Genomic DNA, 15,029 nt, shown 5'->3' with positions numbered 1-15,029 from the left:
CCTGCACATCTGCTGGCCCTCTGCTCTGAACTCCTTTCCTCTATCCCCTCTTGTTTTCTTTTGTTTTAATCTCTCATTTGATGGTAATGAAAAGTAAAGAGGCTTTTTTCATTACATTGCCACCATGGGAGTTGGGCACTGAGAAAAACTGCGTATGTGATGTGACATGGTGTTGTGAGACATAATATTGTTCCTGCTCCTCCTCTCATTTGTACTGCTGAGTCAGAAGTACAAAGATGTGCAACCCCACACCGTGTGTTTGGAAAATAACTAGAAATTTACTCAGGCACACATGGGGCACTCATGTTTACCTGTACTTCCCATTTCATGATGCTTTACTGCAGTAAGTCAGTCAGCCTGCTTTTGTTACTGTGGCAACAATGGTCAACACAACATGGAGCAGTCTGTGTTTGTTGATGCAAGTGCATGAGAACCTCCAAAGGAAGATTTACTCTGTTTACTCTGTGTACACACTGTCTACAGCAGCACTGGTCAGCACCGGCTGCTGTGAATGATAATAATGATGAAGGTTTCTGGTTTCTGTTCCCGTTTTCTCATTTCATATTACAGAACAGACTATAGACCAAATGTGGGGTCATATTTAAAGGATTAAGGATTCACATAACACTGTGCAGAAAGCAAGATCTTAGAAGGAAAGGAAAGGAATTGAGGGATTGAGTAAGAAAGACTGTAGAAGAGATCAAGAAGAGAGGAGCTAAGTGCTGCTGCCAACCTTTCCGTCGAAGGGCATAATGCCAGCACTAAATATAGCAGCAAGATTAGGGAGACAGAGAGAAAACGAAAAGGACCGAGTGAGTCATATATCTTGATACGGAAAAGATATCTTTCTTACAGAATCTGTTTTTAAAGCTCTGTGCACCTCAGAAATCCCCAAGAATTGTTCTGAAAAATGCAACATCATGCCTTTCTCAGTATCCTTGTGATTTCATGCACTAATTTCCCTTCCTTCATATTTGCATGTGTCTGCCTCCCTCCATCCCCCTGCACCCCTCATTTTTTGGCTTTGTCTCTCTCAGTCTCTGCACTTGTATCAGGACTTCCTGTATTTTTCCACCTTGCTTTTCTCTGCATTCAGACTCATTGTTTTTCTAATAACTCCAGCCATGGTTTCCTCCCAGCTTATGTAGCAGCAGCTGTGTTGAAGCAGGTACTGGACGCTATCTGGCCTGCAACTGTATGTTGTTAGATGCTATCAGCGGTACAGTGTGCGCGAGAGAAAAACAGATAAAAAGAGTGGGAGAGAAAGAGGGAGATTCGGTTCAATGTGAGCGGCGTAAAGAAGATTCAAGCGTGTTTACAGGAAAGTTTTTTTTAAAGTCTCCTGTGAATACAAAGATTTTTTTTTCATTTTACAGAACAAACAAATGGTGTTATCTTCAACTGAAACATGGATCCACAGACCTCGTCTACCTCAGTTCACTGAAGGACGTCAACCTTGATAAAAGATTTACGACTCTGTTACTACATGGGAAACAGCATGTGCAAAGTCAACAAGTTAAGAATTTCGTCAGAAGATGACAGCCTTGATGAAGAAATTCCAGTTATAACAGGATAATCTAATGTTTAACTCCATCATCATGTTTAAAGTTTACAATGGAAGTGCAGAACGATAACAGGCTAACACGCCTTGTACCACCAAACACACAGCAAAGCTGATCCTGATGGGAATTCTAGTTGTGCTGATCCAACCGGAGATTGTTGACATACTCAATCACAACCAAAGCAATCAGTTGACCATCCTGCTGATGTGGAAGAAGTTTGGATAACAAAGAAGTATAAAAAGATACAATACACAAAAGCAGAAGAGATCAGACCACAAAGAAAAGGAAGGTTTATTTGGAAGAAGAAACTGTTCTCTTTGGAGCCAATATGGGCAAACATCAAATAATGTTTGAGAGAATGAATAGAAGAACAGATATGTTGTGTGGATTAAAGGGAGGTATAAAAGGTGATGGGGTGTGTAGGTGAAGTAGACCAGGAGTGGTGCAGGGCTCAAGCAGGATGGTGGAGAGCTGGGGATTTTTGCGGTTGGGGTCTAGCAGTGAGGGCATAGTTGTGGTTCAGGCATGCTTGATCCTGTCAGGAGGAGGATGCGGGCACCAGCAGGAGTGAGAGGACATCAGAGAGCCTGCTGGATCTTATCTTCCTCTTTTCATACCGTACCTGCAGGTCGACTCACCCAAAGCAGCAGCAAATCATGTCTTCTGTCTGCTTATCTAGAGCCTTTTCTGCTCGTAGTCATTTAAAAGCTAACTTTTCCTTCAAGGACAAAATGTCCAAGTGGCACATCCAATTTGATCTGAAATGACACACTGATCTATTGCATTAGGTGCCTTTTATGAATCTAAAGTAAATTGTCGAGGTTGTAGGTTAAAATCCTACAACATAAACTGCAAAATGTATTTAATTTGTGCTATTGAAAAGCACCTAGTGTGTCACATTTCCAGCAAAGCATTTTTTTTGGGTAAAATTATGAAAATCCCATCTTTGAGGATACAAACTTCTAAAACACGATATGTCAACTGACACATTGATCTGGTGGGTCCTGGTCTGTTATCTGATATTTAGACTCTTAGTTTGACTTACACATTTGACACATTTGAACTTTTAATCAAATGAAAACATAGCAAACAGAAGGTGATGTAATTTTCTCTAGAATTATGGCTGTGAATGTACACAGAGAAGAAAGGAATGACAATAAAAGCATCAAGTTTCTCTTTCGGGGTAGGAGATAATATCCTTTAACTCCTATTCCAGAAAGTAGGGACACTTTATAATATTTGAAAAGGGGTGGTCTGTGGCGTAGTGGGTACAGCAGACGCCCCATGTACAGAGGCTATAGTCCTCGCTGTAGCTGGCCCTGGTTCGAATCCCGCATCGGACGGCCCCTTGCTGCGTGTTATTCCCCCTCTCTCTGCTTCCTGTTTCTCTTCACTGTCCTATATAATAAAGGCATAAAAAGCCCCAAAAATAATAGCAAATTAAAACAGAATACATTGATTTGCATAATACATCATATGTTGAAAGTGAGGCATTTTCCTATTTCATGAAAAATATCAGTTCATCTTGAATTTGATGGCAATGACGTCTCAAAAAAGTTGCAATGGCAACGAATTGCTGGAAAAGTAAGTAACCAATTAGGTAAATTGACAACAGGTCAGTAACATTAGTGGGTGTAAAAAGAGCCCCTTTGAGGGTCAGAGTCTCTCAGAAGTGAAGTAAAGATACAAAATTTCAGAATAATGTTCCTCAAGCCATTTCACAAGGGATATGGCTGAAAATCAACATTGGATGTCTGTGTTCTTTGGACTCTCAGGCAGCGCTGCATTGAAAACAGACTTGATTCTGTCCTGGAAATCACTGCATGGACTCAAGTGAGAACATGATCCAGACTAACCACAGTCTTCTCTGACTTGAAATTTATTGACAAGGAAAACCAAAGCAAATTTCTTTCTAAATTTAATCAAGGAAGCAAAAGGAAATAGTAAACTATTGTGGAAAAATATTGATAAATTACTAGGCAGACACCAAAAAACAAATGATAATCTCTACAGCTTGGAATAAATGGTGCGCTTCAAAATGAAAGTGCTGCTCTTGCATCAAATTTTAATGAATACTTTATTGACTCGGTTCATAAATTGGCACAATCATTTTCAATAACCTGCTTCATCCCCTCCTTTAATAAGGATCCGCTGGCTTTTAACCTAACACCTGTAAGTGGAGAAGAGGTTGGTAAAGTCATTGGGAAACTAAAAAACAGTAAAGCAAAAGATTTGTATGGTATTGATTGTGCTTTTTTTTTTTAAAACATAGTGACAAATTAAAGTTGGCTCTTTCAAAAACAATTAATCAATCCATTCGGGATAGCACCTTTCCCACTGCCCTTAAAATTGGGGTTGTAACACCAGTCCATAAGTCAGGGGACAAGACAGAGATTACAAACTATCGTCCAATTTGTATTCTCCCATCCATCTCAAAAATTTATGAAAAAATCATAGCAGAGCAGTTGATTGGGCATCTAAATTCTTTTGCACTTCTAAACCCCCTTCAATTTGGATTCAGAAGTGGGTACTCAACAGAAACGGCCTGCTGTTTTTTTATTGAGAAATCAAAGCTAGACCGAGGTGGTGTAGTGGGAGTCGTTTTCCTCGACTTACGAAAGGCTTTTGATACAGTCAGTCACAACATCCTATTAAACAAATTGTCCAACTACAAACTCTCTGACGAAACAATAAATTGGTTCAAATCATACCTTGGCGACAGACAGCAGTGTGTGAGACTTAACAACATCTTATCTCCACTGAAAGAATACACCATGGGAGTGCCGCAGGGCTCCATTTTGGGGCCTTTACTTTTTAGTATTTACATCAATGACCTCCCATTAGCCTGTACCGCTGACATCATTGTGTACGCTGATGATGCTGTATTGTTTCTACATGCAAAAGATGAAGCTGAGGTAGCAAAACAATTAACAATCCAAATACAAAAGGTTGTTGACTGGCTGTACCAAAACTGCCTCACACTTAATATGGAAAAAACAGTCGCTATGTATTTTACAAATCAAGTGAAACACCTAAATCATCCTACAATTTACATTTATGGGCAAAAAATTAAAAATGTTGAGGAATTCACCTACTTAGGAGTTACTCTAGATCCTACTCTCACGTTAAAAAATCACATTAAAAAAATGGGAAACAGTATGAAGTTTAATCTTGCCAATTTTAGATATATTAGAGGGTCCCTCACAACACAGGCCTCACATATGTACTTAAGTGCCATGATTTTACCACACCTTATGTATTGTATTTCGAGTTGGTCACAGGGCTCAAAAACAGCCCAGCGGCCGCTTCAATCTGTGTATAAAAGTGCCCTCAAAATTCATGATAAAAAGCCAAGAAGGTACCACCACTGTATGATTTTAACTAAATATGACATTCTTAATTTTGATAATCAAATATTTTATAATAACGTTTACTTGCTATTTAAAATAATCCATGGTCTTTCAGCTCCTCCCCTAAGAAAATTTGTTAGGCTATGCTCTGACAGAATGACACGCACCTCTCGATCGACCACTAGAGGAGAGTGCTGTATCCCCAAATGCAGGACCTCCTTTGGTAGGTCAGCCTTCTCGTCTGTAGCTGTGACCCAGTGGAACTCGTTACCAACAGACATCATAACATGCACTGGCCTAAAAGCATTTGCAAAACGAACCAAAAAATGGCTCTTAAGAAATCAAACCTGTACACATGTATGAGGAGTGAGTGTGAGAGTGGCTGGCCCAAAGAGAGTGAATGTTGTGTGTAAATGAGAGATGTTTTTTTATTTTTCATTTATTATATTCATGCAAAAAGTGGAACAACTTGTATTGTGTATTAAATTAAATGATAGTTATTTATATGTGAAAATGTATGGTGAAATGGTCACGTGCTCATGTACCTTTTAGAATCAGTTTTGTTACACCAACCTGCTCAGGGACTACAGTCGGAAATTAGCATTTCCTGCTATAACCTGGTACAAAGCATCTTTCCTCATGGTCAATGTTTATTGTACACTGTCCCTGTTCAAATAAAAACATACCATACCATACCATACCATCAGATGAAGTGAAACTGGAAATTATTTTTGGAAATCATGAATGCAGGTGCTCAACTGGTCTGCATGCAATCCAAATCTTGAGCAAATTTGGTGCATCATAAAACCCTAAAAGTTCTTGTGTGTTGTCCTAGACTGTACTGTGCCGTTCACCCGATGACAACTGTGATAAACCCCCGGCCTTGTTTTGAATAAAGTGGGTATGGAATGGCAATTAATTAATAAATTAAAACCAAAATACAACAGAGCAGCTATAATCTCATATCAGACAAGAAAAAGGACAACATTCCACTCCCAAAGGTCCAACAACTGGTCTCCTTAGTTTCCAGATGTTTACAGACAAACATCTGGGAAGAAGAGGCGATGTTGCACAGTGGTAAACATGGTCCTGTCCCAACTTTTTTTTTTTAGATGTCTTGCATTTAAATTCAAGATGAGCTACTATTTTTCATGAAATAGAAAATTGTCTTACATTCAACTTTTAATAAGTTTTTTTTTTTATGTTTTATTGTGAATTAAATAAGGTTTATGAGAATTGCAAAAACATAGCATTCTGTTATCATCTGCAATTTACAAAGCTTCCAAACTTTTTTAGGTTGTAATACTGAGCCTAATACAATTATACAATTCAGGCAGTGGTGACTTTATTGATAGACTCCAACTTATATATTCAAATAATTTGCCAAACATAATGCAGGTGCTCTGATAATTGTTTGATCATATGCATTTTATAAGTTGAGACAGTTTTAACTGGACTATGACAAATATTCATCTGTAGTTACTCTTAACTTTAATGAGATTAGTGCAAACATCCATGCAACAGCAGCAGAAATGCACCTAAAATAGTAATGATTCTGGATGTTTTTGATCAAACATGTGAAAAAAGATAACATTTGATGGAATCAGTTATGTTGACAATTGTACCAAACAAAACTCTTTATCATATGTGCGAAACAGGCTATTGCTACTTTGGGAAATTATCCCCAAAACCAAACAGAGCATTTTTCACCTGGCGTACAGGTTGCTTATGACCCATAACGGTTCTACAAATTTTAATGAGCAACATTATTGGCTTACATTTTTTTCAAAATAACATACTTTTTTAATAATAAATAAATCAGTTTTAGGATCTTAAAGTGTGAAGCTAATCTTATTGCTTCACTTGTTGAAGGAGATTTTTATTAAAAACTAACACCAAGACCCACAATTGAAATTAGCGTTAGGCTTTATTGCATCATTTTTGGCACTAATTTGTTTTTGGTTTATTCTCACCTCCTTATATTGTCAAAACTAAATCATTTTTGTCCCCTCCTCTGTAGCACTGTATGTAGGAGACATGTCGCTCCCTGGTGGTGAGCAGCTGGGTCTGCAGGGATTTTCAGCCTCTGTAAGGTAGACGTGGCAGTGACGTCAATTCCGGAAATGACCCGGATTGGAACTTTAACTCCGAGGTTGATTAGTTCTTACCAGAGACATCGACGGCTCTTGAAAAATGATGTGATATCGAATCAAGTAAGCTGGAACTGCTACATTTTTGTCTTTTAAGTAAGAATAAACACATTGTTGTTTGTTCAGGTTAAATTAGGTCGTGTTAAGAAGAGGTGAAGCGCACAAAAATCCTGTTAGCATTCTTTAGCTTACGTTAGCCTGTGGTTAGCCGGTCAGGCCGTGATCAGCTGTGTCGTGATGGGCGGCCTTTTACGAGACTTTAGATAATCATTGTTACCTAATTATATTTATATTTAGCTCTTCTGTGGGTTTATGTGTAAGTTTAGACGGTTAATTACAATTTACTCCACGGTTGTCAGGGTTATGTCGGTATCTTACCAGTGTTGTTTGTGCTAACGGTTCCATTTCTGATTAAACTAGCTTAATTGGCTGTTAAATATCAAGTTGTCGACCTGATAGGCTAGAATATGCTTTTCTCTGTTACTACAAACATGTGTGTACATGTGTTCCTGAAGGATACCTCACCTTGGATGTGAATTTGTCCACGCATCGGGAGGTCTTACTATTTATTAATCGGACAGGAGTCTCAGGTGGTTTCTGCTATACAGCGGGCTGGTGCACCTTAACCGGCGGCAAGATGACGTGCCGTGACCGGACCCTCGAGTTTCAGTCGGCCTGTAAATCTCTCCAGGGCAGACAGGTATGTCTGTAAACACCAGTCTGTAAACACCAGTCACCACAACACCATAATAACAGTATCGTTATATAGTAATTAAACACATTGCTCCAAACTTCATGATACAGGAAACTCTACACTTGCTACACTAGTGTGAATTATTTTATCTTTAGCTTGTCTTAGTGTTAGATTTGGTTACTTTTGGTTTTGTTTTCTAGTTTATTCTTAACCTCTGTTCCTTGTTTTAGTTCCACTTTAGGTTGATCAAATTGATGTGGGCTGTAATAAACATTTGAAAGGGTTTTTATCACAAAAGTGCCTCTCTGAAACAGTCTGAAAAGAATGTTCTACTCAGTTTGACTTAAAGCCCACAGTACTGATTTTAGATTCATATTAGAGTAATAAAAGAAGGCATACCACATAGACTTTTTATAAAGCGACATGTTGCTTAGCAGATAAACCATGTTATTCTCAACAAATTTCCTTTTGATAACAGAGGAATTAATTGTACATCACTGTTTTATCTTGAGTTACATTTGTTTTTGTTTTTTTTCTCTCTGAATTTCTTATAACTGTGTGTCTCCCACGTCAGAATGGAGTCCAGCCCACTAAACCAGCCCTTAGCGCTCTCAGGCAGCGAAGTGACTTCACAGTTATGGCCAAGTAAGATCTTCACAGTCTTGTTTTTGCAGCTCATAAATATTTGATCCTTATTTTATGTTCATAGCACACATGTTAATTGCATTTACTGTTAATTTACTGAGAAGACCAGTCTTGAATTTTAGTGGAAGGATTGGTTTAGCCTGGTTTACCACTGAGGCTGTAAGAAGAGAGACACAGAAAAAAAACCTGATATAATCATCGAATCTAACTTATCGTAAGAATGTAAACAAGCAAACGGAGCTCTCCTTTAGTATGTGCATAACAAGGATTTCTTCCTCTTTGTGTCCTTGTAGGAGAATTGGGAAAGACTTGAGCAACACATTTGCCAAACTGGAAAAGCTCACCATTTGTAAGTGTTTTTATGTTATATCCACAGCATTGACAGTTTTTGTATGCAATATTGTCCAAATTGCTGATTTTGCTTGTTGTCACTTTGCTGTTTTAGTGGCGAAAAGGAAATCTTTATTTGATGACAAGGCAGTGGAGATTGAGGAGCTAACATATATCATTAAACAAGTGAGTTGACTTAGTAGCAGCTCGTTGAATGTGGTGTTCTTTTAGATATTGATTTGATTCTTATAGAGACTCCTCTTTATCCTTTGTCACTGTTTGCAGGACATCAACAGTCTTAACAAACAGATAGCACAGCTGCAGGACTTGGTGAGGTCCCGCGGAACTCCGGGTGGCCGACACATCCAGACCCACTCAAACACTATAGTGGTGTCATTACAGGTATTTTGATTAACCTATATTTATTTTTTATATATATATGCTTATGGATTCCAAGTGACAGGAACCACTAACATCCAGCTAACCTCAGTTTTTGTGTTGTTTTGCTATTTTATGGAAGAATTTTATTACATTTTTAAACAAGTGAAATCCAGAAAAATGTTTACTTAAAGAAAACAATGTCTTTAAGATCAATTAGATATTTTTGTAAAGCACAAATAAAGCAATTTGTTCATCTGTGTTTATTTCTGTCGTCCACAGTCCAAACTGGCTTCAATGTCCAATGACTTCAAATCAGTCCTAGAGGTCAGAACCGAGGTGAGAAATGTTTTCTATACTCTCATTATTCAAAAGCAAAAACACAAATAACTAAAGTTTGGATCCTGCCTCAGGACCTTCTTTGTTTAACTATCTTTGAACTCTTCTGCAGAACCTAAAGCAGCAGCGCAGCAGGAGAGAGCAGTTCTCCCAGCCTCCTGTGACGTCTTCTTCTCCGATGTCCAATAACTTCAGTAAGTCTGCATCTCGGCTTTACTCTTGTAGACGTAAAGTTGTTTTACCCAGCTCTCTTGTGGATTTAACGGCAACGGCAGGTAAACCCATAGAGTTTATGTAGCTATGGCGTGTTCACTCTATACTGAAAATCTTTGTGGGACAAGTTCAGTCTTAAAGGCGGGGTAGGGGATCTTTTTCTGGAACATTTTTTTACATATTGCTTGAAATACTCTTCACACCCCCATTGCAACCAATTAATTAAAAGTTTTGACACAAATATGAAAAGTTTTAGTGGCCTCTAGAACGTACAATCTAGGAAAAACGGTCCGTTCACAATGATTGGATTCTGATGCCGTCTATCAAACTGCAATCTGCAATCTGCTCCCCCCCCCCCCGTGCGCGTACCCATCCGTGAACGAAGCTTGGCAGGCAGCTAAACTAGAGCCAGCTTGGCTAGCACCTAGCATTATTAAACGTATAGTTAGCATAAACTAAATACTAAATACTAAATACGGCAACGATCGATGCTTGCTGTCAGAACAGCGCTCGTGCACCTTCGTGCACGTTCATGTGCCTTCGGGGGAAAAGTGAAGAAAAGGGTTGGGACTTTTTACCGGTGTATTTTCAAAATGCAGCTTTGCTGGACTCAAAATCCAGGATCTCCTACCCTACCTTTAAGTTTCATCTATTGGCTGTGGTAAAAATATTTAAATGCTTCACATGGTTTGAGCAGACAAGCAGCCATAATGCATTCAAATCCCAATCTAAACATTATCTCCTGCAGCCCAGAAGAAGGTGAAAGGTGACTAAGTGGTGTAACCTTACATGCATGGTCATCTGCGCGCTTCGAAAATATAAATTCCCAGATTAAAACCACAAGACGTTTCCTTCACTTCATAAAGAATCGTGCTGTTAGTTTTTAAGAGTAATAGAGTGAACACACCTTTGTTGTTTCTTTGTTTTGGCTTGGAGGTAATATTCCACGTCCTGGCCTCTGCTCAGTCCATCCTGTTGCTGAACATGGGGATACTAATCAAAGACCCTATAAACAACGATGGGAGCTCAAATACTTCCTGTACATGCATTTACACTGCCAGGAAAATGTTTATGAAGAGCATTCATATCAGCATTTTTGGCTGAATTTCAACTAAATGCTCTGTGTGAACACTGAACAATTTGTAACACAGATAAGATGGATTGTAATGTTAAAGTTTAAAGGTGAAAAACCTCCATAATCGTCTAAATGAAAATGTTTTCATTGTGATCTCTGTGCTTAAGCTCCAACAGGATTTATTTTTCTTACAGGCGATTGCAGAAGTATTTAGTCCATGTCCCTGTCAGTAGCCTATTAATTGTCCCATTATGATCAAATTGCCTCTTAGTATGTACTTAAATGGAGCCCATATGGCAGGCAAACATGTGCATATGAGAACAATTACCATGGTATATTGGTTTTCAACACACTGAACATGTTGCTTAAAATTTTCTTTTAAAAGTAGCACAGGTTTTGGAGACTTTTTCACTGCCAGTGTACTTGTGTTCAAAACAACAACTGTTGTAGTAGGGAACTGCTCGAATTCCTTGTGAATGACTATTACTGTATTTGGTCCTCTGTAATGCAAAAATGAAAACATATTTTAGGGAGCCGCAAAAAAGGGGCCCAGGAGCCGCATGCAGCTCGCGAGCCGCGCAATGACTACCAGGGCTATACAACCACAAATTTAAAAGGTATTTCCCTGGAACGTTTGACTCTCAGTGGGTATAACTAGCTATTGTAAATGCCCGCTGTACTTTCTGCTTTTCCCCTCTACCATTCAGAGTTTCAGTCTGATCTTGTTGAACACGAGTGCGTTGTACTTGTTGTCTCCCTGCAGAGAGCTCGGTCCTGATGCAGGATGAGTCCCGAAGCATGGGGGCCGTGGCCATTGATATGGACTCCCAGAACAACCCTTTGCAACTCCAGCTCATTGATGAGCAGGTAGACTCTTTGTGTTTGTCACAGTCAGACATCTGAAGAGGGAAAACTAGCTTTTAGTTTTTTATGTCGGTCCAGAAATATGCAACTTAGATACTCGTCCCTTTTTAAATATTTAATGCCGTGTCATTTAGGACTCATACATCCAGAGCCGTGCGGACACCATGCAAAACATTGAGAGCACCATCGTGGAACTGGGCTCCATATTCCAGCAGCTGGCACACATGGTCAAAGAGCAAGAGGAGACCATCCAGAGGTGAGATGGGAATAGAAATAGACAAACTGCATTGTTAATTTATGGCACTTTTCAAGGCTTGTTGACCACTCAAAGCACTCTACAGTACAAGCCGCCGTACACATTACACACACTCACACATTGCATAAGGGTTGAGAAACTGAAATAATTTACAAGACAGAGTCTCAGAAAGGACTGCGGTTAAGTCTTTTAAAAAGTAAAGATGGATGACAGTGTCGTTGTCCCCCTCTCACAGGATCGACGGCAACGTGGAGGACACCCAGCTGAACGTGGAGGCTGCTCACACAGAGATCCTCAAATACTTCCAATCAGTCTCCTCCAACCGTTGGCTGATGATCAAGATCTTTCTTGTCCTCGTTGTCTTTTTCATCGTCTTTGTCGTCTTCTTTGCTTAAAGCAAAGAAGAGCAGCTGAGGGGAGGAGAAAAGCACATTGAAGGGGTTATGAAGCTAAAGTTGGACCGAGACAAATGTCCACACAACATGCTTGGAGGACAGACTTCTCTGTTACGGTTTAATGGAGACTTGGGATCCATTAAAATAAATACAGACTTGTCAGTTCCCAAGCCACAGACTCTTGATTTGACAGTTTGGGGAAGAATAAAGAGCTTGAACTCTGTCCAAATAAAACTAATAAGTGGTCTAAAATACCGACTTTGTATAGAGAGGGAGCAAAAAAGGTGCTCTTCGTTGTACTTCGACCAACTATTCCTAAACATTTAATCGAAATGGCTATAATTTAATGGTTTGATTCTGCAAACTGTCTTATGTTTTCCCTTTTGTTCACCCCGTTTTACCTCATTCATCCCTTTTTGTTATTTCAAAGCCAAACTAGAACTGGAGCCCAGTCTCAGATGATTTTGCTTATTAGTTTACCTTCTTTTTATTGGAAGTGCACGACAGTCTCATTTATCAGTAATTCTTAACAACAGTAATTTATGATGTGAATCATTATTATTATTTTTTTTTTTACCCAGTTAAATTTTGTGTTGCTTTCAAAGTTTATTTGCCAAATGGGTAATGTTATTGAACTGTGACATAATGCAAAGAGTTAAAGACCCCAGTTACAGCCAGCTGAACTGAAGGTTGCAGTGAAATTCAGACACAAAGTGTAAAGTTACGTAAGAGCTCTGTTTTAAATGAAGCTATCTGGGTGGCAGCCAGCAGGCAGGTTTAATGGTTAAAAAGGTTTAATCCTCACTCATGCTGTGCTGCAGTGAGGATCAGTGCTTATGAAGGGGTAACTCTGGTTGGGAATGCCCACCAATGAAGCCAGAGTCCCTGGAAGTGTCTGGTTGGATGTCTGTTGTAGGTTTTCCCCCTTCTTCACCTGATGTACAGGATGTTCTGTAAATGACCACAGCTTTTTAAAACGAAAGAAAACATTGTTCCTAGTTTTCCCTGTTTTTTAGCCAAATGCCTTGACTTCATTGTATAAAGTGCAAATAGTTACGATAATGTATTGATAAGAGAGCGCACATTAATAAACGATAACGGGATGCTGGCACTCATGTCTTAAGGATTTTCTTGGGATAAGAGGATTAGTCGGTGATATAATTAGCTATGCCGGGTTATTACAAACGCACTTTATATTCTACTTTTTTTCATTTAACTCTAGTAAGGTCCTGATGAGATCCACATGCAGCTCTTATTGAATGTTTATTTATACTTGTGCATTAAGATGGCAAAGTTTATTATTGAATTGAATATATATACATATATATGTCAAATAAACATTTAGGGCTTTCTGAAGCAAACACAGGGTTATAATTATAATTGCAGTAGACCAGGACACCAATATTTGTTTAAAAGTCACTTTTACCAGAAGTTCTCAACAAGCTTTTAGCAAATTACGTTTGGATATTTGACCGCTCTTCTCTGCAGAAATAATAGAGTTCATCTGTCTCCAGATACAGACTTCGAATTTAAGTACAGCTAGATGTTTTCAGTAGGATTAAACTTTGGAGAATCCATTCCATAAGCTTAATGTTTGCCTGCTTTATCCATTTCACCACCATTTGAAGTTTAATCAGAGTAATTTTCCTGTTGGATTGCCATTCTGTCCAGCTAATAGTTTGAGGTCATGCTAAGCAAATCAGTAGTCCTTCTTTATTCCATCCACGTTGTAAAATCTCCCGTCAAACCAGCTGCAGTCAGTCACTATCACAGACCGGAATGAAGGAGGCCTTAACAAGTTAAGAAACGTTGACCCTTTCAGGATCATCGAATTAATCATTTGAGTGAGTGTATGTATATAGTGATTGTTGATATAAAAAAACCGAAAACTTATGCACTAAATCTTTATTTGTAGGCATCATCATTCTTCCACATAAGAACAACCCATGATAAGTGTATGTAAACTGATCAGAGCTTTGTAAGTATATCACCTCCAAAGCCTCTTTCCCTTTAAGATTGTGCTCTTCACAGACTCTGCACATAGGCTACCGCTCGGCCAAATTGAAGAGCCACATTCAGACACAAATGCTCTCGTATTCAAAGCAAAACAGAAACATCTTTGTGAAAAAGCCGTGTTTTAATGACACGGAAAATATGAGAACATTGCATGTTTATTTCCCTGAATACATACATATACATTCACAATAAAAAATAATATCAGACATGATTCTGTTGATTCATGCATGCAAGGATTTAGCTGACAGGAGAGCACTTGCTAACTGAGCTGGTGATTTGCTGAGTAAACTGAGGAGCGGCCTGAGCTGAATGTCTCCCTTCTATTGCAGAAGACAGGTGCCATGCCTGTTGGATAACACGTTTTCAAAGGGTCACGTAAAGCATGACAAAGGTTAGTAATGTGCAAGTCACACCGTGGACCGTGTCTGTTGGTGGGTTTACCACTTTGCCTCAGCTTTAAGTATTAGATCATAGTATTATAAGCCAGAATGTGAGGTTGTCAAGTACTTTGGTTAATTAACCTGATAAACTAACCTGAACTACTTTGTGCACAGTTCTAATGATCAAATTTAGCTTCCCATAATTGACATCTAACATGGTGGTGCTTCCCATCAGAGTGTTAACCTTGTCTTTGAGTCTCGTTTTGCTTGACACTGACCGTGTCGAAGAGCCACTGCATGGTTAAAAACTGTTTGGTATTTAACCATTAGCGCAACAAAATGCCTCAGACATCTTAAAAACGGAACAATCATGCTTTTGGGT

General features: G+C 38.9%; 1 protein-coding gene across 3 annotated transcripts; it reads left to right on the top strand.

Moving 5' to 3' along the window:
• Positions 1–7,022: 7,022 nt before the first annotated feature.
• stx5a (syntaxin 5A) lies at positions 7,023–13,362 on the top strand. 3 transcript variants are annotated; one of them, XM_075481584.1, is made up of 12 exons: positions 7,023–7,125; positions 7,578–7,762; positions 8,331–8,401; positions 8,695–8,750; positions 8,847–8,917; positions 9,017–9,133; positions 9,392–9,448; positions 9,561–9,642; positions 11,267–11,353; positions 11,500–11,603; positions 11,735–11,856; positions 12,092–13,362. In XM_075481584.1, exons 2-12 carry the CDS (start codon positions 7,700–7,702, stop codon positions 12,249–12,251), a joined length of 990 nt encoding a protein of 329 aa, XP_075337699.1. In that variant the 5' UTR covers positions 7,023–7,125; positions 7,578–7,699; the 3' UTR covers positions 12,252–13,362. The 3 variants fall into 3 exon arrangements, with proteins under 3 accessions (XP_075337699.1, XP_075337701.1, XP_075337700.1); XM_075481585.1 differs by having other exon boundaries at positions 7,025–7,125; positions 7,644–7,762; XM_075481586.1 differs by lacking the exon at positions 11,267–11,353.
• The last annotated feature ends 1,667 nt before the right edge of the window (positions 13,363–15,029 follow it).

This window comes from Odontesthes bonariensis, chromosome 13 (assembly GCF_027942865.1).
Source record: "Odontesthes bonariensis isolate fOdoBon6 chromosome 13, fOdoBon6.hap1, whole genome shotgun sequence".
Classification (NCBI taxonomy): Eukaryota; Metazoa; Chordata; class Actinopteri; order Atheriniformes; family Atherinopsidae; genus Odontesthes; species Odontesthes bonariensis.
This window is presented reverse-complemented; position numbering and strand designations above follow the sequence as displayed.